This window comes from Sycon ciliatum, chromosome 1 (genome assembly GCF_964019385.1).
Source record: "Sycon ciliatum chromosome 1, ocSycCili1.1, whole genome shotgun sequence".
In the NCBI taxonomy this organism is placed as follows: domain Eukaryota; kingdom Metazoa; phylum Porifera; class Calcarea; order Leucosolenida; family Sycettidae; genus Sycon; species Sycon ciliatum.
In genome coordinates this window covers 31,217,640-31,242,076 of record NC_088643.1, presented here as the reverse complement: position 1 = coordinate 31,242,076, position 24,437 = coordinate 31,217,640, and the positions used below count along the sequence as shown (strand labels likewise).

Here is a 24,437-nt window from a genome sequence, read left to right as displayed (position 1 = left end):
AGTAGTACTAGTAGTAGACCTGGCTACATGCCCATTTTTATTTGCCTCGCTCGCTCACAAAACTAAAAGATTTTTTTTTAATAGTCTTGTGCGCATGCCAGTCTTCCTTGATAATCAACACTGAGGACGAGGCTAACTTATGGGACTCCGTGGCGCAACGGTAGCGCGTCTGACTCCAGATCAGAAGGTTGCGTGTTCGAATCACGTCGGGGTCACCAAAACTTTTTTTCTTGCCATTGGCAGGAGATAGGCGCGGGCGCCATACGTATCACGTACGCCACCAATGCAGTGGAAAAGAAAAGAAGTCAACATGTACACCAGGGAGTCGTATAAACCGGCCTATACAATCATGTACCTAGGGCTAGGCTATTAATATACTACTTACTAGTCCTGTACTGTATGAATCTCCTAGAAATTTTATAATACATGTACGAGGTGATTCGTAATTTTTTAACATTGAGTCATTTCTTAACAAATCGGTAAAATATCTCATTGCAAGCACCTGCAAAAAGTCACTTCAAATTTCTTTTTGCCATTGCCATTGCCAATGTTCTGTCAAGTTCGCCTCCAAAATTGAGACTGATATTCCTTCAGGAAGTGACATTGCAAGAGCTTTCAGTCTGCATGTGCGCGATGTTTACGGTAAAATAGAGTATAAGACAGTCATAGCCGCTGGTTTCAACCTCGAGTGACAACATATTTAGCTGAATAGGAAGCATTATGATAGTTACATACTGGAAACGACGCCTGGGAAGGAGGAATGTCGGTGTGTTGGCCCTAGTAATGGCCAAACATTGGCAATCACTGAATTTGCTAACAGATGTTGATCACAATTACACATGAAATCAGGGTGATACACCTGTTGCTATGTAAGCTTGAATGGCTTGTATTTGGATGAACATGATCTTGATCCAGTCTTGCTGGACCATCTTGGAGACGTGGGGACTCCTTCTATTGAAAACTGACTTGAAATTGTGCTGCTAAGGCCTATTTTACCATGATGTTAAGAAATGACCACAACAAATAATATGCGGAAAAATTGCCATTTTTCAACTGCCACCTGCTTCCCAACACCAAGGATTATGTGAATGAGAAACCCAACATTGCAATCCAAGGACATCAGTATTACATTTTTAGAGGAAGAAATGGAAAGATTCACACCTCGAACCCTACGGAAGGCTATTTTACTTTCGTGTTAAATAATGACGAATCACCTCGTACGAATGAAGAAAAGTGGACAATAAAATCCAGATCGCTACACGACTCGTAGCTCGTACGAGTCGTAGAGTCGGACTCGTAGTCGTGCAATGATTACCGGGTATGTAGATCTATAATCAAGCAGCTAGTCTTGCACAGACTGACTATGATAGCAGTCCGGGGCAGCAGTAGTAGTATTACCAAGCCTGAGTAGATACTAAACACTCTTGGTATTACAATACAGATGACTAGCCATTCTACTACTAAGTACTAGTGCTGCCCTGGCCTGGACAACGACGTAACGTCGTTACATAGCCTCGTAGTCGTAGGCACAATAGCCGCACATGCAGCGAAATCACTGGTGGAAACAACAAAAATCACTGGTGGAAATGCCGGGTAGGCTGGGCCAGGCCAGGGCAACACACATCACATGCACACCTTTTGCAGACACCAACACAAACAGTCATGGCGACACGATCATTCTAAAGTAACTTCTACCCACAGACACTGTGACGCAGTCACCAGTGCCCGCGCGGTACAGGACCGGTAGACATCTACCCATACTCACTGTAAGTGTGTGATCTGCACTACAGCTAGCAGTAGCACAGCAGTAGTCTCTCTCGTCTCGTACAGTCGTAGGTCTACTGTAGATCTACCAGGTTTACTCACCGAGTGAAATAAAACAAGAAAGCCACCATGGACTGCTGACCGAGTCTGTGACATACTGTAGCTTGTCCGGCAAAGAATGCCACATGCAGGTTCTCTGCAGATAATAATCATGATAATTATGCGCATAGCGAGGGCGCGCGCGCACCAAGCTCTCATTTGTAACTCTGTCTCCATCGCGTGATCGATCAGGTGATCGTGTACTCAGTCGAATCTGCGTGCACGTGTACTACAATAATAATTGCAGTACAAAGCACTTCGAGCTTCACTTACAAAAGATCACACCTCCACTCCTCACGATCTTCATGATGGCGCTACTGAGTACTGGCACTGCACTGTACTACCTGTAGACGTGTAGTGCCAGTTTGTAGTGCTACATTTTGTACTGGCCACTACCGCCTGGTACATGGTACCAGTGGCAGCGTAGCGATCTACTGCGCACCAGCTCCGGAGCTCCGTCATCAAGCTACATACGCAGCCACTGCCAAAAACTTGAAGAAGCAGTACCGCGACCCGCTGCAACGGACAGGTTACCACCACGGCGAGCAGGGTGTCACTGCCACATAACACCCAACAGAGAAATAATGCTGTTTCACCTGCGCATGGGCCCTCACCCGGTTCACAGCAGCTTGTAGTACTAGTAGTAGCAACAGCAGAATGCAACAGTCGACAGCAGCTCCTGACGTTGCCAAACTGCAGGCTGCTGGCTGCGGCCAAGAGCCGAAGCACGTGCCGCTGGTCGTAAGCCATGTGGCGACATCGTCCCCTCCGCCTCCCGTCCTGGCTTCCTGGGACGCTGCAGCTCCGGGAGCTTCAGCCACAACACCGGCGACAACAGAAGTTGCAGTATCAGAAAAAGTAGCAGCAACGATTGTCCCGGACGAATGCGTCACCCCCGCAGCGGCAGATGGCTGCAATGAAAAGCCAGGATGGAGTTGGGAAGAAAGAGCCGCACAACTAGCTGTAGTTGATAGCAGTGGCGAGATACACACTGGTAAGCCACCACCAACACCACTATCCGACCAGTTGAGCGATCACTCTCCTGAGGTGGAGTCTTGTCTATTGCTTGCTGAGGTAGCTAAACGCATTCGTACTGGTCGCGCGGTGCAAGTGACTGAGTCCAAGCGACACGATCTGTTGCCCGGTCACAACAGCAGGTCAATTTCATGCCAAGTCCCAAATCGGCCGCCGGATTCCTTCAGCCCCTACGGAGAGGCAGCAGCCGTGGGCACAGCAGCACAATTTGGCCGGCACGCGGAGGCCGCGGAGCACTGTGAGCTAGGCAGTCTTCCCACACGGCCTGTACGAATCCGAAAGGCTCCCAGAACCTACATCTCTGAAATGGAGAAAATGGACGACGGTCCTGGAGCAAGCAAGCGCAGGAAGCGGGCCATAGCTGAGTCAGATGCTGGTGGTGGCGGAACAGTGATGAATGTGGAGCAGCCATGTTCACATGCTCAAGTGCTTCTTGACTCAAGCTACCAAAAGAATGCAGACAATGGAGCACCCTCTGTGAGTGCTGGGGCCGGCCACACCAGCCATAGCAGCCCCAGCAGCAGCACCACCACCAGCACCAGCACCACTGCCAGCCCAGTGGGCTGTAAAGGTAAAGCTGCTACTGACAGACGTAGGTCACAGGCCAGTGGCTTGTCACATGCTGCAGAGACCCAGGCCCAGGCTATCTACAGCAGCAACGGAGTCTCCCAGGCCGAGCTGGCCAACTCAGCTGGATGGGGCGGCAATAGCAGCAGCAATGTAGATAGTGATTTGCAGGCTCTTCATGGTCGCCTAACACGTAGCAGGTTATCAAAGACTAGAGTTGACTGTGAGGCTACAGCTAGCAACGACAGTGCAAATCATGGCAAACCCGGGGCCGATTCATCTGATGATGAGGACCATGGCAGCAGCAGCACTGACAGGAATGCCCAGACCGGCGGCACACCGAAGAAGAGCACAGCCAACCCCACCGGCAGTGAACGGCCACGTCCACACAAGCGCAAATGGCGAAACCAGTATGGCAGCAGTGAGGATGCTACTAGTGACATTGGCCAAGCTCGCTCAGCTTCATCTACGCCTGCATTATCTACCATGGACGTGACACCTGTCGCCGCCAATGAAAGACCAGATATTGATCTTGGGATTGGTGATTTTGTGTGGGGAAAGATGCGAGGGTTCGACTGGTGGCCAGGTTCCATTGTGAGTGCAGGACGAGCCAACCAAGTATCAACTACCCCAGGTCACACTTGGGTGTGTTGGTTTGGTGACAACCAGTTCTCTCAGATACTCCTGACACGCATTCGACCACTTACAGACTTCCGTCAATATTTGCTCCGCCGCAAACCCAAGTCTCTTTACCGACGTGCTATCATTGAATGCGCTGATTCTGCTGCCCTGCGTGCCAACAAGCAGTTCCCATCTGAATGGCCAGGTACTGCAACAGTGTCCACCGAGGATCAATCTGTGCTGGACAATTTCTGTGATACCCCGCGCCAGCGCCATGTCCTCCACTGGGCTCTGGGAGAATTTGTGCCTGAGGGTCTGGATGGCCTCCGTCCATCCGAGCTGGACATCAACAATGCTAAAAGATCTGCTTCGGGTCAGACGTTGCCTAGCTCCCCAGATGGACCTCTGTCTCCACCATACTCTACATCGCCTATTGGAAGCAGCCCTCTTCCATCGACGCCGCGCTCATCCACTGCAGCCTCACGCAGCTTATCCAACAGCGTCATGGTAACACCACGGCAGCCACAGCAGATGGTACAGAGCGACACTCGAGGGAGTTCGGGGCAACAACTGGAGAGATTTGCTCTGCTGCGACAGGGAAAGGTCTCCCTGAGCAACTGCTGCCTGTGCTGCGGTGCCTCTGGCGAGTGTGTCCAGCAAGAGCATCCACTATTTGCTGGCGGTATCTGTGATGCGTGTGTCCCAGCTTTCATTGAGTGTGCGTACTGCTTCGACGAGGATGGTTCGCAGACGTACTGCTGCATCTGCGCCGATGGCAAGGAGGTGTATCTGTGTGATTCTCCAGGCTGTGCCCGCAGCTACTGCCCGTTGTGCATTGAGAAGCTGTGTGGTGCCGACATCCATCGACACATCAACAAGCTGGACAGCTGGATGTGTTTCATGTGTGACGACCAACCCAGTGATCAGTTGGAAGTGCGCGATGACTGGCACGCTAGACTGCTCACTCTCATGTCGTCAGAAGACAGTGGTCTCTACCAGCTGGAGCCAACACCGCCACCCCCCGCACCTGAAGATCGACAAGCTATCCGTGTCCTTGGCTTGTTCGATGGTATTGCCACTGGCATGATTGTGCTTAATGAGCTTGGAATAGAAGTCGCCGCATACACCAGCTCGGAGATTGATGCCGATGCGGTGCGGGTATCACGTCGACACCACACTAACATCGTACACGTCGGAGCTGTTGAAGAAATCACTAGTCAACGTCTCAAGGAGTGGGGACCATTTGACCTTGTCATTGGTGGCAGCCCTTGCAACGATCTCTCCATGGCCAATCCTGCGAGACGCGGCATATTTGAGGGCACTGGCCGACTCTTCTTTGATTTCTTCCGCCTGCTACAACTGGCCAAGCCTGCGCCTTCTGAACAGCGTCCGTTCTTTTGGCTCTTTGAGAACGTCGTCTCCATGCGCGCAGTTGACAAGGCTACTATCTCTCGCTTCCTGGAGTGCAACCCGTCGGTTGTTGATGCCAAGGATGTGTCCCCTGCTCATCGACCACGCTACTTCTGGGGCAATCTACCCGGCATGATGCGTGGCATCGTGCCCTGGCCTGGCGATGTTCTCAGTCTGCAGGACTGTGTTGAACCGAATTGTGGACGGCGTGCCAAGTTCGAGAAGCTGCGCACTATCACAACCAAGACCAACTCCATCCGGCAGACAAAGCAGAACCTGTTCCCGGTGAGCGTGGAGCGGCGCGGCATCAATGGCAGCCTGGAGGGTGAGGATGGCGACATGCTGTGGTGCACAGAGATGGAACGGATCTTCGGATTCCCAGCCCACTACACAGATGTTGGCAACATGGGCAGAGTGGCACGCCAGCGACTACTGGGTCGAGCCTGGAGCACCCCAGTCATTCGCCATCTCCTAGCACCCCTACGTGACTACTTCAAGACCACTGGCAAACAATTGCCAGTCCAACAGAAGTAACCGGTTCTGGACCGTGACTCAAGTCTTGAGTTCCTAAACCATGTCTGGTAAGTGAGACTTGATTCTTCTAATGTGTGTCCTTCATTTATCCTATCGACTGTTGGGTGTATTTATATACTAAACAAATTTCATTTGCGAGAACCTTCACAGGGTGAACCATAGCTTTGTCAAATTTTGTGAGTACCTAGTTCATTTCGTTTCCTTTTCGTGAGGCCAATAAAATAGGTTTCCTAACAGAAATTTTCTAACGGACTACTACGAAACCGGCAGTGTACACTCACTCACTAACATTATGCTAAAAATATTCCATGGTATGTCAGTGTGCGTGTGCGTGCACACATATGTGTGTGGGTGTGTGTTTGCACGCACATATGTATGTGTGTGCACGCATGTGTGTGTGTGCGCATGCACGCATATGTGTGTCTGCGCATGCACGCATATGTGTGTGTGGGTGCACTTGTGTGCGTGTGTGTGTGTGCGTGTGTGTACACGCACACGTGAGTGTACACATGTGTGTGCATGCACGTGTGTGTGTGTGTGTGTGTGTGTGTGTGTGTGTGTGTGTGTGTGACACGTGTGACGCTTTGTGTGCAGTGTGTGTTTTGTTGTGTTCGCGTAGAGATTCCAACCATTTATTCTCTCTTCAATTTTCAAGGTCGTTTGTTTCTCTTTGCCAGTCCCACAGTTCATATCAACCTGGTTTGACTCCTATCTATTCTCATCTAGTTCTTCTTTAGTTCACCTGAGTTTCCTCAATCAATGACCCCTCTCAGCTGTGCGCTCTGTCAAGCTCCCATGCCCGTTAGTCTCAATCATTTTCGGACCAATGCAGGACCCGGACCAATGTAGAATCATACATTGAGCAAGCCCGGTCGTGGCACTGGTCACAGTGACTCTCTAGCATACCTTTGCCACTTTGATGTTTCTGAATTCAACCTGATCTGACTCATTCATCTATTTCTCCCTTTGTTCTGAAGACTGAAAGAAAGCAGTATTCCGATCCTGGCAGCTTTTTTTGTTGTTGTATTCTGCGGTAGTGGGTACTCCTCAAGAAATACGCCTACACCTGGTGTGTTCAAGTCTTCATGATCTTCCTGCCTATCCTGGTGCAAGTCACAATGTACTTCAATCCTGGTGAATGTGCACTATATCACCAGATGCAGGCTGATGATGCAAGTTAGGCCCAGACAGATCCTGCCGGCAATTCTTTCGGCAAAATATCGAAGAATTGAAAGAGCGGAAATTGCCGGCAAAATCGGAGCAAAATATCGCGAGATGTTGGGTAAAATCGATGCCTGATACTTAGATTTCCTTGCTTTTTACCCGTTCAGCAGGATACACTGCCCAGGACGAGATCATGTCACCGAAATATCTCTGGGATTCACTGTGGATCGACTTGATTTTGGAAGAATTCAGGGACACGTGCGTTGAAACCCGTGTTGAGAAACTGACCGTGCGATTTTTATGAAACGTTGTACGGGATTGTACGGGAAGTGGATATAAAACACGTTTTCCCGGAGCAAAATGCAGCAAAATTCTTGTTCCAGGCTCGGCAAAATATCGAAGATTTCGCAGCAACATTTTGCCGAAAAATATTGAGGCGACCGGAGCAGAATCTGTCTGGGCCTAGTGCAAGTCCATGATTGCATGTATGTAGTGTGACCCTGTCACGTGGTATATTCACTGTTATCAGCAAACCGCCAGGAGTCACAGGATCTAGGACTAGGAGCCTTTGGTGGCATTTTTTAAATTCCTGAGGGATTCTGCATTCCATAGCTTAGCAGTAACAACTGTCATGACTGCCAGGCGCCGGCAACAGACAGTTAGTCTATTCAATTATCTCTTGAAACTCGGAATCGCAACACAGCTTCATGGTCGCTCTCCATTGGCATTGTGTAGTCAACTATTATTAAAAGTAATTAGTTGAACTATCATGATCTCGTCTGTTTGATAGTAGTGAGAGTGTACGTACTTAGTCTGTACATATGTACATGGACAAGGGGAGCAGCCCCAGGACACTAGCTCGTGGGGTACCTCACTCGCTAGAAAAATCAGTGGGCTTTCACGGTATTACTTCAGTACATGTACATGTAAGTCTAACTTTGATGCAAACTCGGAGGAGTGGAGTGCTCGGCAAAGACAAAGCCCAAGACAGTGAGGTGATCATCAGATCACGGTATCCTTTGGACATGTACAATGTACCAATCCATGATGTACATTGTACTGGGGTTGGTAATGGTAGCAGGGAGTGAGGGAGTCGTATAAACGTTTATACGACTCCCTGGTTGTTAGCTGCTAGTGAACCATGCAGGACTCTCGATCTCCGCTGTTGGATGCAACTGCATAACTGTATAATATTATCTTTACCACAGACAATAGTGTGGAGGTAGTCTAGAGATGCACAGCGAGGCCTGTAAGCATGATAACTTACTGAGAGTGTCCTCGGTGGGATCGGTGGGGTGATAGCACAGAATATAGTGGAACTCCCAGGAATACAATCATACGCACTGCACCCGATCAGTGCCGACTCCACCTTCGACTGCATGAGATGATCGAGAAGGGAAGCAAAGAATTGTGGCTGGTTACTCCGAGTTTCACGCGTTTATAAGCGTAGGGCTCATCAGACTCTGACTGCACTGACTACAACGTCCTCAAGTAAAGAGATGTGATCAGGCCGATCAAGAGTATTATACCTTCGCGGGAGGTTATTACTAGTTGTACTCTTGGTAGATCTACGATGTTATTTTATGGATAGGCTGAATCCATGGAGGAAGCGTGGGTAGACTGTACATGTATTGTACCCTGTAGCGTACCTGGAAGGCTACGTTTCATTGTAATTGTGGTGATAGGAGCATTTGATCATACATTGTGCCGTAAGGCATAACCTTGTTGTGTGCTACTCATGCTATAATATCACCACAAACCTCAGTGACAAAATGTACCTAGTATAAATAGTACAGTACCTCTGCTTTTGATCAAGCTACATTCTTTTCATACCGGTAACAACACCATGCATGATCACCAGCGCTGCAGCAGGGAATGGCAGCCTTGGCAGGGATCCGGGAGTACGAGAGTACAGCTGTAGATGACTCCCTTTTTCGGGAACAAGTATCCAAATACGACGGAGGGGAGTTCCCGTATGGCAAATTTGGCGCGGAATTTCGCTCAAAGGTGATTCCGGTGCAGCTCCAGATCTGTGGTTGGTAAAAACTCCGAAACAGTTCCCTACAAACGATTTTTCTTTTTTTTGCATTTCCATACCGCGTACCGAGAAAGTCCGACTCGGTGGATTTGTTGCTTTTCAAGACTCTTTGATCATCACGTTTCATGGACAGGGAAAGCTCTGCTGGTGAAAGCTATTACTAGTATAATCAATATTTGTAGAGTTTCGAAGTTGGAAAAGAAGTTGGGAGAGAAATCGGTTCGTGGAGTCTCTGGCCGTGTGATGGTGGAAGACCTGTCAATCCAGCAGCGCTGCTTGGGTCAATTCCCCTGAAGTTTAGGTGGTGACACCTCTTGACGGCATGAATGTCTCCATCGTGTCGTCTCTGTGTCATGGTCAGCAATTGCCGAGAAGATGATGTCCAAATCTGCAGCTCATCGCACTAAATCTAGATCTCACTCCTTGCAATTCAAGTCGTCCACGGTGGATCTTGAACAGCAGCAGGACAATGATGAGGATGATGATCTTCCTTCCGTGGCTGTGTCCCAGAGCGACTCAGATATTATGGACTCAACAGGCAGGGCCAGTGACGGTGCGAATGAATCTGGGAATGAATCTTTGGTGGCTGGGGCCCCTCTGACTATGGTAGGTGGTGGTTTTGTCCGCAAATGACCTTTATGTCCATTTGCGCACAATCATGCATAGCAATCTCTTTTCGAAAATCATGATTTCCACTTTCAACATTCTCAACGTAGTGGGGTATGTGTCAGTTTCAATTTTGTATTGTCTAGTGTGACAGTGTAGTGAAGTCAGAATGTAGTTAGCTGCTACCAATCATTAAGTCGTACATGTGCATTCTTGATTTGTACCTGCACAAACAAAAGAACTAGTTACTTCAGCAAATCAGTTGTGGATAGATTGGGAAGTCGGTTTTACTTTTGAGGATGCAATTCAACCACAAATGCAAAGCAGCTGTTCCTATATTTATTGATTCCACACCCCATGGCATGCTATTGTCCATCAAAAGGGAGGCCATGGAAACCAACCACGGCTGAAAAGCGCAAACTGTCAAAAAAAGTAGAAGTGGAGATTTTACATGTACATGTATTATAGAACAGGAGCAACTCGTACAGTACTGAAGAAAATTCGCAGTTACTCATACAATACTGAAGACAATTTGCAGTTACTCGAGATTGTCAGAATGAACTTTCTGCATTTGTAAGAACACCATCAAGTTTGAAAGCGCAGGTTCAGTAGATCAGACCTGCTGGAAGCGGAACTTTATTTTTATTTTTTCGGCACTACGCGCACTAAGGGGCCGTCCAAGGTTACCAATCATATTTTCAAAACGAAATGTTTTTGTTTGTGGGTGGGTGGGTTTGATGGAGTTTCGTTTTGAAAATAATTATTGAATGCTGATGGAGAATGCCCAGTTACTTCTGGGTGTCGAAAATTGACATCAATATTTTATTGGAAATTCGTTTTACCTGCAGAAAAGGTGGGTGGGTGGGGGCTGAAAAATACTGAAACATTTCGTTTTGTAAAAACAATCGGTAACCCCGGACCCCTAACCCCTAAGGGACCGTCCGTGAAAATCGAACTTTTTTCACCAAACGAATTGTTTTAGTGTGACCAAACCCATTCCTCCCTCCTCCTCGGAATGTAAAAAATGTTGACATAATACATGCAAAAGTCGCAAGGGTGTCCCTGCTCCAATGGCCATGTACATGTATCAATGTTTTCTGAAACGAAATTGGTCAACCCCCTCCCCCACCTAGCCCTTTCCCAAAGGTGCTCTTTTAATTCGCACTTAGTGCTTTTCGCGTCCCTTAAATTATGCTGAAAAAGTGCTCTTTTTTCAGTGAAAACAGGCAAAAGTGCTCTTTTTTCAGTGAAAACATGCAAAAGTGCTCTTTTTTCAGTGAAGCATAGCCATGATACATGTTCAGATATGAACCCAAGTTGAGAAATGAATACGCAGTCTTCCATTTATGGGTCCACGAAAGGCAAAACAGGAAGTTAGTTCAAAAAACCCACTTTTTACAGCATTGTGTACAAGCTTCACCACCTAACACTTGTTGCCCCCCAAAAAAGCGACGTGCCAAGGCCCATCGAGCACTCGGAAACTGTGATCGCATGCATGAGCAAACAGATTTTAGCACTTTTTCAGCTAAAAAAGCTCAAAAAGGGCGATAATCACCAAAAAAACGCAATAAAGGGCGAAAGAAACGGGCTTTTCCAAAAAGGGCCAAAAAGGGCGAGCACCTTTGGGAAAGGGCTACCCCCACCCCATAACGAAATTATTTTGTTTTGTGAAAAAAACTTCGATATTATGGACGACCCCTAACTTGATGGCGAAAGGGAAAGTTGCATTTCCAAACATAAAGAAAGAGTCGTCAATGAAGCAGCATGGATGTCGGAACCAGGGAGTTGTATAGACCCGGGAGAGGACATGGCACTGATTCCTATGGACACGGTGTGACTCAAGTCGACACAAGTGGTTTTTTACGCCAAATACTCTCAGGGTACCAGAGCTCAATTGGGCCAGGCTCTCTTTGTTTCTTTTTGTTGCTTCGCTGTCACTGCAGGCTTCTTTCTTTTTCCTTTATCGGCTTTTGGGTATTCGTCGCCGTATATCGACGGTGGACGAGAGTAATATCTTTAGAACTCTTGTTCATTTTTTGTGACAGCATCTCCGAAAACGTAAAAAGACGTTATCTATCTGAACATTCTGAGGCTCCCGCGATTTCAACCCAGGGGCTTCCCCGGCGGTCGTGAGACACACATCGCCCGGGTTTTTTTTGTGCGCCGTGTCCACTCCCGGGTCTATACAACTCCCTGGGTAGAACCAAAGAGTGGCGATTCCAGTCGCGTTGTTGTAAACGGAATGTACTGCTGTCATGACTCGTGCGTAATGTACCACCAGTATACCATAGTTGTGGTGTTCTGGGCACCAAGTCGAGTGAGTTTGTTCAGAAGTAGCTGTATAGAATCTTTTACTTCACGTCCAATCCGCAACACGAGAACAGTCCTTGGCTACACCACGTACAGCGATTTTTTTCCCAATCTGTGAGATAGACTGCATGCCGTTTAGTCACTTTGTTATAACGTCGCCTGCTTGGTCACTGCCTTCTACATGGATTAGCAAATGATGTGGAACCCTTGATCTCGTGCGCTATTACATGACATAATGATTTTATAAGGATGTGAGTTCTAGATCATGAATGTATTAGAGCCTCCTCATTGGTGCAGATCAGGGAGTGTGTCTGTTAGATGCAGGTTGCAAAGCACTTCCATAGCACTGGCCAAACCTACTCAGTGCAGCTGCTATTTCCCGCTCCGAAGCTACCCCTGCAAAGCAGCAAGCTAGACGAGACACAGATAACATATTCATTACATTTTCTTCTTCAAAGAATGCTTGGTAACGACGAGCACTTTTGGGCAGTGCATGTTGCCAGGAACCCAAGACTTCTCCTGCCTCCTCTCCGGCAAGTCACCAGTACTGTCCGTAGCCTGTAGTTATGTCAGACTGTCCAACCGTCCAGACCTCGTCTGGACAGTCCAGATTTGAGAGAAATTGTCTTGCGTTCTGCCGAGGTCCTCATCCGGACGCCTTTTGTCCAGATTTCATGAAAAATCAACACGTTTGTCCCACTTTTCACATCTTGACTCGACCTCCGACAACAGATCACGATTGATCACACGGAAAAGATGGCTGATGCGCGCACTCTTCGGACACTGAGCTCGCGAGCTCATGTTCATGCGACTTGCCACCCAGTAGGCAGTAGTAGACTGGACCCGAAAGCACATTTTGTTCGCGGCCGTGGCAGCTTTATGTAGCCATTGGCGGACTATGCTCGGCCAATCGTCAAATTATGCTTTTGATTATGCCACAATTATGACAACAAATATGCTGAATTATGCTCGGTTCCACTATGTATTCACGCTGTACATAGAGGATTGAGAAACCACGCATACACACACGGCCATGCCCTAAGCATAATTTTTGTCTAAACCGAAAGATTATGCCGACCTTACACGTTGGAATCCGTATATTATGCCGGAGCATAATGTTTTGACGAAATCCCAAGATTATGCCAAATATTATGCCGGCATAATCCGCCAAGGGCTATGACAAGGAGTCGTAACTGGGGTATTTAAAAACAAAAACATCTGCAGGCTTTCTGACAAAGCTGTATTATGCCCTAAGCATAGTTTTTTGTCTAAACCGAAAGATTATGCCGACCTTTCACGTTGGAATCCGTATATTATGCCGGAGCATAATTTTTTGACGACATCCCAAGATTATGCCAAATATTATGCCGGCATAATCCGCCAACGGTTAGCTTTATGCCCACCTGTATCACGTCGGGTGCATTCAGATCTTTTCAGTTATAGAAAGAAGAGAAAATTTAGACTGGCTAGAGAGGGTGTCCAGATTTGGGGTGGCCAGGAGGTTGGACAGTCTGTTATGTGTACCAACAAACAACACTGACTACAGTGTAGCAGCTATCGACGTATCGCCGATCGGACGTGCCCAGCTGCCCGCGTATTCCAGGTATTCGCTGTTGTCAGAACAGGTGTTCAGTGTGAGTTGTTTGTTGTAGTCAATGTAGATCTACATGACATGAAATGATTATGTAGACAAACAACTCTCAACATTGTAGTGTTGCATGTGACCCTGCATCTTCGCCTTTCGCGCCACTGTGTGAGATTTTTCACTTTCGAAGTCTTTGTCCGTGTGCGTGTGCATGTTTCGTCCGTCGCCTGCGCTCTACACCATCGCACTCCCAGCTAACAACGTTCGTTACGTTGAGAACATCGATGTCCTGAAGTTGAACTGCCTGAGGAGTAAAATGTAGCAATGACGATGGCTGTGTGTGCCTATAACATGGCTCAGGTTTTCTTGTACCACTCTCCTTGCTGCTCAGATCGAGAGTCGACTAGTCAGGGCTGTCAGAGTAAAATTTTGAAATTGAACTATGATGCGTCTCAACACAGTCTCTACTGTTCTGCCTCTGTTCTTCGCAAGGACAACGACGAGAAGACGTTCTATGCGCTGAAGTGTCACGAAACATGCTGCTCACGCAGCGCTAGTGCAGCTGGTCGAGTCGATGTGACTGCATTTTCCCCTAAACTGTCCCGATAATACTGGTGTGTGCTTTCGTTTTCAATGTCACCCTCTACCTAGCTCTGTGTCAAATGCGCTTAGTGACCGTCCTTTATTTCTCTACTGTGTCCTTTTTTGGTTCAGAGCAATGGCGAAATTAGTGCGGCGAAAAAGAAAGGGAAGGGAAGATCGCGGTCAGCTTCGATATGGAACTATCGCAATAACGGACAACATGGCAGTCTTTCGAAGGATAGACAATCGCTGATGGCTGAACAACGAGCAGCAGCTGAAGACCGTTTACAGAAGTCGATCAACAAGATTATGGCACTGGAGGAGCATGAAATCGAGTCCGAAGCCGAGAAGACTTACGTAAGTGTTGTATTCTGCTTTGCTTCGACGTTGAGATTTCAGCGACTTGTCTTGTAGCCTAGGGCTGGTAGCATACGTTTAGCGCTGTTTGCTTGTGCACAGTCGGGCAAGCGACTGTCTTGCGAACGTTTCAAGTAGTGTTTTGATGAAAACCATTATTTTGATATCGGTTCGAATGGCTTACTGTACTCGCACTATTCAAGAGAGGGCTTTATTTTTTTACTGACCCTTGGAGACTGGGGCACTATTCGAGATAGGGCGCTATCCAAGAGAGGGCTCTAGTCGCGCGAGTACGGTATCTCTCGCCTGCATACGATCAGCCAAACTTGCTAAATCGCCAAATGTATGCCCACGTTGCTATAGCGACCTGCACAGTGATGGCACACATGGCACACGTTCTGCTTAGCTTAGGGAGGGCCCGAATATGCTTGCGCATATTTTCGCATATTTGGTCCTTTTAAAGGGGAAGTATACCCTAAAATCAAATTTTCACCAGTTGTAGTCTTCGGGGTGCTGAGTCGAATGGTCTTGTTCCGAGGAAGCTGAGACGCTCCCTTCCTCCTTTATTCCCAATCGAACTCGCGCACTTCCACCGAAACTGGGTGACTGCGCCCTACTAGATGGGGATTTGTATGCAAAATGTCACTAAAAGCGCCATTTCGTTCTTATAAAAGCACGGATGACCGCCATTGGCCCATATGTTGTGGTCTTTTGGACGCTGAGTCGACTGGTTTTGGTCCGAAAAGGCTGCGATGCAGCGTTCCTCCTTTATTCCCAATCGAACATGGTTGAACAAGCGGTCACGTGCTCCTGCGTACACCAGTCACCTGGTCACCGTGCCTGCAGGGTACAACTTACTAGCCTGTTTGACCTTTTTTGGGTGCACTCCTGTCACTCGAGTTGAACCTTGGTGTGAAAGTTGTCGCCTGCTGGCGCGGTGACCAGGTGATTTGGGCACCCAGGAGCACGTGACCGCTTGTTCAACCATGTTCGATTGGGAATAAAGGAGGAACACTGCATCGCAGCCTTTTCGGACCAAAACCAGTCGACTCAGCGTCCAAAAGACCACAACATATGGGCCAATCGCGGTCATCCATGCTTTTATAAGAACGGAATGGCGCTTTTAGTGACATTTTGCATACAAATCCCCATCTAGTAGGGCGCAGTCACCCAGTTTCGGTGGAAGTGCGCGAGTTCGATTGGGATTCAAGTAGAAGGGAGCGTCGCAGCTTCCTCGGACCAAGACCATTCGACTCAGCACCCAGAAGACTACAACTGGTGAAAATTTGATTTTAGGGTATACTTCCCCTTTAACAGAAGGTCGCATAAAGTAGCAAATCTAGCATATTGTACCAAATGTAGCATATTTTGCTACAAGGAGCAAAGAAAACGCATAATATTATAGGGCAGATTGCGGAAATGGACAATGAAACTCACCACGGCACGCTCGGTCAGGGAACACTTCCAAACTTAGCCCGGAAGGAAAAATGCTCATTCAAATACGGGGCGAAATTTTGACCCGAGCTAGAGGAGAGTGTCCGCGACTCAAGGTCGCATAAAGTACCAAATCTAGCATATTGTACTAGCATATTTTGCTACAAGTAGCGAAGAATTCGCATAATTATCACTGATATCAGTTCATAATTTCGAGCATATTTCGAGCATATTTTTCTGCTTTTGTGTGATTTCGAAGCATATTTCGAAGCAAGTGGTCAATATGCGAAAAGCATAATATGCGACATTTTTGAGCATATTTGGGCCCTCCCTGGCTTAGCTCCGTGAGAGAGAAGGTCGATCACTGCAGAATTTGCCCATTTTCAATTGGTTTATTGTATTCACGAAGTGAAAGAAGGGCTGTGTTCAATGCTGTTAGTGCCGTGAACTGTTTATCGGCCTTCTCCTGCATTTCCCTAGGCTGACTGTAGCTTAAGAAATGGTTCCTCTACAAATTGTAGGGGAAGATGCTTAGTATTCGCCATCTCTCCTGAGAAATTTTCAGCAAACTTTCAAAAAAGTACAACATTTCGTTCGCCAATCTCCACCAACCGTCGTCTCACCTGGCTTCAGAAGATGTTACGAGAGATAGGAGAGTTGCCAGGAAGTGGAAAGAGCAAACGGCATGGTCTTTGGTTGGGGTAAATGCGAACATCTGATTTGTCCCAACCAAGACTTCAGCACTTTGTTCGTCACTATTTTCGCTTGTCTGCTGATGTCTCCGCACTCCAGCTTTCTCCTGTCGGTGTCATGTCCCAGTACACGACCTAGAGGACTACTAATAAACAGTTCACGGCACTAACAGCATTGAACACAGCCCTTCTTTCACTTCGTGAATACAATAAACCAATTGAAAATGACCAAATTCTACAGTATCGACCTTCTCTCTCACGGAGCTAAGCAGAACGTGCGTCAACACTGCGCAGGTCGCTATGGCAACGTGAGCATACAATTGGCGATTTGGCAAGTTTGGCTTATCGTATGGAAGCTAGAGATATGCCGTTCGAACCGATATCAAATTGTCTTTCTTCTGGACCCTACTTGAAAAATCGATGCACTTCCCCATAAAGTTATCGATGCACATGTAGTACTAGCGGAGAAACCCACACTATAATATATCCAATAACAGATGCTTGTCGCGACGTCGAGTAGCGCAAACAATCCACTGGACTCAGAACATTACACGATTTACAACCGCTTTCCGTGCAGAGCTAACGCAGCAATATGCATAGCGACAATCACATTGACCAAATACTTCCCTGCACTTGCTGCTCTTGCTGCCCCTTTGTAGATTTACACACTCTTGCAGTCTGATGACCTGATACACCGAAACATCGTTCTTAAAAGTGAAAGGCATGCGAGTTGTGACTGTGATGCCGTGCTAGGGAAAGCAACATGCCTGCAGCTTGCCTACATATCCCCCTCCTAGTAAAACGCTTGGGAGCGCTTGGGTTTCAATGAAGCCGATGCCCTATGGTCGGTCAAGCTGCCCCTGCCTGTCCCCCACTCCTGCCATTCCACGTGTCTCATCGCTGCCTTGCTGCTTTGTGCCGTCAAATGGTGTGTGGTTTTTCTGTAAAAACAAAACAAACAAAAAAAACAGGGTATCGGAACCGGTGCGGCAGGTGTGGCCAAACCCGCACCAATAATTTCATCTTGTGATTTTTGAACCAAAAATATGGGCTACTTGGTTCCAATTTTCCAATCTCGGTGGAGGGCCATGGCCGCACTAATGCGGATTACCTTCCAACACCCCTGTGAACATGGTGAAGGGGAAGAAAGCACGAATATTGCTCTCAGGGCTTATTTCGTTATTTTGGTTGTTTTCATCGCCTCCTTTTGCCTGCGTTGACACTGTAGGACGAAATGAATTTGTCGGAGGAAATTCGAGAGGGCCTCCGTGCCCAGAACATTGCAGAGAAACGCGACTTGCTCGTCAAGTTTGCAAAGATTGGTGCGACGGTAAGTAAGCCATCGTATGCGCTGTCTAATGCATACTCACTATTAGATTTACAATTTTTCTTCAGACTTTTCCCATTTTCAACTCCATCAAAGTTATGAATGCAGTATGATAATGATATTACCGTACCCACTCTCGAGTAGAGAGAGACCCTGTTGCGGGGACACTCAGAAAATGTAAATGCCTCTCTCGGACAGCACCCCGAACTAGTATTCAAGCACACGTGCAAGTTTTGTTGCTCGTTGCAGTACTGTGGGTGAATCGTGCAACTATTAAAAGGTCTGGCACGGTGTTTAATGTTTCCAGTTTTCCACTTACGGAGGAAGTTCTAACTGCATTGTGAGCTACAGCTTGTGGGAGTGCTGATTTGACAGCCGTGGGTGGAAATGAATGTTGCATGTTGTGCAGGCAGGTGCTGGAGGACAAGCACTATTGGCAGGCTAGAAACTGGGACTAGTGCACTTCAAGCACCGGTAGATGACCGCGAACTGTATCCAGAATGGATATGGCAACAGATCAGCAAGAAAGCATTTTTGTTTCACTTTTTTGCAAATACCCGTATTATCTCTAATATAAGCACGGTCCTTTATTTTTTCAATGTACCTCCGCCCCGTGCTATTATTGGAGACGTTCCTTCATTGGAGACTGTTCCATTATTATTTCAACCTCATTTCAGAGACTTGTTGCCATGCCAAATTCATGTCAGACACACACATTTCAGGGTTTTTTCGCCGGTACAGATAATGAATTTACACAGTGTGCTTATAATGGAGACTGAGCACTTTATTTTTTGAATGCCGCCCCAAGGTGTTCTATTATTGGAGACGTGCTATTATTGGAGACTGTGCTTATATTAGAGATAATACGGTATGTGTGACTGGACATCCACTTATTTACCACTGAAGTTATTCTTGTTTTGTTTTTCTGTTGTTTTGGTAATTGAAGACAAATTCAGCTGGTCCCAATACTCCTGGCGAGTTTGTGGAGATGCTGAAAAGTGGTAACCCAGATGCCCTGTTGCAGACTGTCCAGCAGCTGAAAATCACACTTGCCAATAAGTCCGTTATGTAAGTGCTGTTTTGGCTGTTTGTGGAAACTTATATATGCTAGTGTTCGGTCACGGAATCTGGACTCCAAAGAAGACTGTATTTATTTCTGTTCTTCGTAACTGAACGAAAATCTCTAGACTAATAGTATGCACACATCATCGTGCCTTGGCACGGACATACCAACTCTGCTATTGTCCTCTCTCCAGGACCAAAACACTCTGCTTTCCAAAGAGACAAAAAAACTCTCCTCTCCAAAGTGAAACTGGTACTATAACAAAAGCACAGCTGATAAAGCGAACAGACCTACAGCCAATCAGCAAACCAGTTCCGTCATATGATCCGGCAGGTATTGCATGCCATGCATGTACTAGATTAATGCTACGGTACAGACAATCGCATGTCTAGACAGGTCCTAACAGTGTCTAGTCAGTACTAGCATCATGCTCACATGTGCCGGGTCAGCACACAATACATCGACCTAGCAAACGGTAACCTACGGGATCTACTGGAACATATCCCCCTCTCACACGAGGAGAAAACCACACTAAAAAAAAACAAAAACAATCCGAGTGTGACACAACTACATAATCATGTCCATCACTGTTACTCATTTCCAACTGGCAAAGGAACGAGATGATGGATGGCACGTTGCAGGATCTTGCCTCCAATCTTGACGTCCACGACGCGCACCTTGTTGTCCTTTCCTGGGAAGGTCTCCATAATGCGACCCAATGGCCACTCTCCGCGCGGAGTGCCGGGACTCATCCACATCACCACGTCACCCACCTTCAAGCTCCTCTTGGCCTGGCGCCAGCACTTCCGGAGGTTCAAGGATGGTAGAAACTCTCTTTTCCATCGCTGCCACACGTCGTCTACTAATCGCTGTACTGCCGCCCATCTCTTCCGCTGATGCTGATGCTCACCAAGCACCGTCACTTCCTTGGCCAGAGGCGCATCCATACGTCCCACAAGGAAATGCTGGGGAGTGAGGGGCTGATCATCCTGAGCATCATCTGAGACTGTAGTCAGCGGACGAGTGTTGATGAGATGCTCTGCTTCAATCAGTGCGGTCAGCAACTCCTCGTCGGTAAGCGAAGCATTAGCGAGTACTGTGGTGATGGCACGCTTAGCAGCTTTCACAACAATTTCGAATACTCCTCCGAAGTGGGGTGCCCGCGGAGGATTGAACCGCCACTCTATTCCTTCATGAGCGAATTTCCTGCTGACTTGCGTGCGATCAATGGCTTCGCTCGCCTCTCGGAGCTCTCGCTCGGCAGCTGTAAAGTTCGTGCCGTTGTCCGACACCATGATGGACGGAGTGCCGCGACGCTTGATGAATCTGGAGAATGCCATCAGGAATGCTTCTGTGTCCAAAGAGAAGGCCATCTCCAAGTGGCATGCTCTGGTCTCCAAACAGGTGAAAACGCACATGTACCGCTTCTGCTGCACTCGACCACGCCCTTGCTTTGTGTAGAACGGTCCTGCGTAATCTACTCCACATCTGGTAAATGGTTTGAGAGAACCACACGTGCGATGGTTGGGTAGCGGTCCCATGATCTGCTCCGCAGCCTTACTCATCAGTCGGCTGCATGTAACGCATTGTGCACGTACACTTTTGATCGCTGATGTACCCTGTACAATCCAGAATCTCTGTCGTAGGTTGGACAGCAGGTGCTGGGTTCCGACACCATGGCAACAGAGGTCGTCTTCGCGCTGGATGAGTAGCGTAGTGACTCGGTGACGCTGTGGTAGGATCACTGGCTGGCGAACACCAACAGGTAGGTTGACAGCATGCTTCAGTCGTCCGTTGACGACCATGAGAGCAGGGTGTGACGTCGCATCCAGGACCGCGTTGAGCCGGTAGAGAGGGTCAGATGGTGGTAATTCCTCACCTGCCCGTAAGCGCTTAAGCGTGGCTGGGTACGCTGACAGCTGAGCTTGTGCAAACCAATGTCGTTCGGCTCCTGCTACTTCTGCTGCCGTCAGCACCGGTACTGTCACTACTGATCTTGGCTTATGACCGCTTGCTAAACGGACATAGACTAGTGGGACACTGGTGTTGGCGGTGTCGACGTGGGTTTCCCCCCTCGTGACTGTCGCAGTCTGCCGTCGGGCGTTTTGTACGAACCGTAAGCACCAGGCAGTCACCCTGGTAAGACGCTCCCACGTCGAATATGTGGCAGGATCTAGTCGAGATGGCGTCACCTGGCTGGCGAATGTCATACATGGCTTCTTCTTCAGCTCACCAGGTAGTTGCGGAGGGGTAGCAAGCTCCACAAGCGGCCACTCTGTCTCCGGTCTGGTCAGGAAGTCCGGACCACTCCACCATGTGTGACGTCCAACGAGGTCCAGCACTTTCATACCTCGAGATGGGAAGTCGGCTGGGTTGAGGACTCCTGGTACGTGTCTCCATTGGCTAGCTTTGGTGTCGGCTTGAATCTCACCGACCCGGCAGGCGACATCTGAAGTGAAGTTCTTGGCATGGCTCCTCACCCAGTACACGACGTTGAGGGAATCGGTCCAGAACACATGTTCAGCAACAGGAATAGCGAGGGCTTGGCTGACAACTTTGCTGGTGCGCAGGCCAAGTACTGCACCTCGCAACTCCAACTTAGGGATGGTGACTTTCTTGATTGGGGTTGCCCGCGCCTTGGCGAATGCAAGGCTGACCTTCACAAAACCATCCGGATACGCCGCGCGGACATAACTGACAGCTGAAGTGGCGTGCGCCGAGGCATCGGTGAAGGTATGTACTGTGAGCTTCGCGGTGTCAGCCTGGCGCTCCATGCTTTTGAAGCATCGTGGCACTTTGATCCCAGCTAGATCTGGTAGTTCTGCAAACCACCTCTGCCACTTGGTCTCCAGCTCTGATGGGAGACGGTCATCCCAGGAACAGCCGAGAATGCATGCCTCCTGGAACAGCAGTCGAGCCCTTATCGTAAACGGCGAAATATGCCCTCTTGGGTCATAGATGCTGGCCATCTTGGATAGGACGCTTCGTTTCGTCAGCCGCTGGTCGTCCGGTGTGTTGTAGCGATAGCTGAACGTGTCAGACGCTGCGTCCCACACGACACCAAGCGTCTTCACAACTGCAGCTGATGCGGCGTCGCTGCAATCATCGATGCTCACCAGTGCATCGGCGGCTCGGTCGGCTTCCGGGATAGAACGGAGCACGTCACGGCTGTTACTGCGCCATTTCCGCAGGTGAAACGAGCCCATGTGGAGCAGGTCCTGCACCCCCTGCCGTACTGAGATGCCGGCTGGTACTGATGGTTGTGAGTTCAGGAAATCGTCAACGTAGAACGATTCCTCGACCGCTGCTCGGGCTGCTGAGTCGTACTGTTCCCCATGCTGTGCGGCTACCTCCCTCAGAGCTCGGCAGGCGATGAACGGTGATGCCTTCAGTCCGAACACGAGTCGAGTAAACTCGTAAATGGATGGTTGCTCGTCTGTCGACTTGCGCCACAGGAAGCGTACGTACCGCCGATCTTGCTGTTGTAGCTGGACCTGCAGGAACATCTCTGCAATGTCTCCTACGATCGCAACAGGTTCACGGCAGAACCTGAGTAGGACGTGAATCAGGTCATGTTGCAGTTTCGGACCAGTGTACATCTCATCATTGAGAGACACACCCCGCTGACGAGCCGCTGCATCGAAGACAACCCTCACTTTCGTGGTCGCCTTGTCGTGGCGCACGACAGGAAAGTGCGGTAGTAGCCATTGGTCACCGTCTCTGGCGGCACTATCCTCACAGCGGACCACATATCCCTTGTCGATGTATGATTGGAAGACTCTGTCGTACTCTGCTTGGATGTCCGGCTTCTTGAGAAGAGATCGCTCGAGGCTGATCAGCCGCTTCTCTGCCATGGCTCGGTTTGGCGGCAGCTGTGGCTGGTGGTCTGGCCGAATCCAAGGGATGCCTGTCGTGACACGACCATCAGCGATTTTCATCCTGTCAGCCACGAGGTGCTCTGCTTCTATCTCAGCCATCGTCTTGTCAGATTGTGGTTGCATGCCCACCTGGTCATCCTCCCAGAACTTAGCGACCAGTGTATCGAGCAATGGCTCACATACTGCAGATGCGTGCAGCGTGCACTCGGATGTGGCACCCGTCGGCATGTCCACCGGCCCAAAGCAAACCCAGCCGAGTGGTAGACGGCGTGCAATGGGCTCTCCCGCGCGCCCAGTGGCCTCCTCCAGCACTCGGTGTACATCAATGACATCGATACCAATCAGGATGTCTATCTGCCGCGAGTCGACCTGTGGTAGCGGTAGTTGCTGGAGGTGGGGGAATTGTTGGCTCATCTGATGCCAGTCAACGGCCGGTAGCGGAGCTGTGATGTCAGGCTGGGTCCATGCTTGGAACGCCGTGCTGTAGTCACCATCATGACTGTGGATGGTCAGGTTGACTCTCTGCCGGCGGCCTGTTACTGTCGTTCCGCCTAGGACTGAGGTGGTGAGCTGCTCATCTGGCCCGCTGACACCCAAGCTCTCAGCAGCGTCAGCCCTGATATAGCTGGTCGATGATGCCGAGTCGATCAGTGCCACTGCATCATATGTCCGGTCTTGGTGTTGCAGCTTGACTGGCACAGTCATGAATGCAACATGGACCCCGGTGTTAGCGGTGCAGGTGGTTGCTGTGGCCGTCGCTGCTGTGTCGGATGGACGCTGTGGCTTCTCACGTGATCCACCGCCTCGCTGTGGACTGTCCAGTCGATTGCTTTGATTCATGCTGGCTGGCTCTTTGTCCGTCTTCCTGCTGTAGCTCTGCTGTTGTCTCACAATGTGGAGCATGTCATGGTGTTTTCCACCGCACTTAGCACATGGGTTGCTCCTGCACTCAGCAGAACGATGGCCAGCAACGCGCAGGCAGCAGGTACACACATTCAACGGCTTAACGAATTTCCACCGGTCTGCTGATGACAAGGTGGCAAATGCCCGGCAGTCAGCTAAGCCGTGGCCCTCTCCGCACTTCTTGCATCTGGCCTTTGGCGTCTCATTTCCTGCTGTAGTTGCCAACGTTCTATGTGGTCGATGATCGTGTCGGCTCTGTGACTTCTGCAGCACTGCCGTTGATGTGGGTGTCTTGTGGGTCTCTGCCTGCCTCTCCTCTACCTTCCTCAGCATATGGACCAGATTCAATAGCCAGTCTGCAAAGTTGCAAACATCGCAGTTCCGGTCCTCGTGCAGCTCAAAATACCTCAGCAGGAGGGTCGGTGGTATTTTCTGGGTTGCTGCTAGGTACAGTTCACGGCCGGGAGC

The 24,437-nt window shown here is 48.9% G+C and overlaps 2 protein-coding genes and 1 non-coding gene across 4 annotated transcripts in view; all 3 read left to right on the top strand.

The window, feature by feature from the left end:
- The first annotated feature begins 143 nt into the window (after positions 1–143).
- Trnaw-cca (transfer RNA tryptophan (anticodon CCA)) lies at positions 144–215 on the top strand. Its single transcript has one exon. It is a non-coding gene; the product is annotated as a tRNA-Trp (tRNA).
- Positions 216–2,238: 2,023 nt separating this feature from the next.
- LOC135822811 (DNA (cytosine-5)-methyltransferase 3B-like) lies at positions 2,239–7,036 on the top strand. Its single transcript, XM_065335645.1, has one exon. The coding sequence runs from the start codon at positions 2,521–2,523 to the stop codon at positions 6,028–6,030; it is 3,510 nt and encodes a 1,169-aa protein (XP_065191717.1). The 5' UTR covers positions 2,239–2,520; the 3' UTR covers positions 6,031–7,036.
- A 2,264-nt stretch (positions 7,037–9,300) lies between these two features.
- The window catches only part of LOC135822796 (protein diaphanous homolog 2-like), a 39,780-nt gene continuing 24,643 nt past the window's right edge, over positions 9,301–24,437 (top strand). Inside the window, exons 1-4 of one of the 2 annotated variants that reach the window (XM_065335625.1) lie at positions 9,301–9,838; positions 14,448–14,672; positions 18,027–18,128; positions 19,072–19,193. In XM_065335625.1, the coding sequence (XP_065191697.1) occupies positions 9,608–9,838; positions 14,448–14,672; positions 18,027–18,128; positions 19,072–19,193 (680 nt within the window). In that variant the 5' untranslated portion in view covers positions 9,301–9,607. Of the gene's footprint in view, positions 9,839–14,259; positions 14,348–14,447; positions 14,673–18,026; positions 18,129–19,071; positions 19,194–24,437 lie in introns of those variants that run through there. The other variant, XM_065335635.1, reaches the window with a different exon arrangement.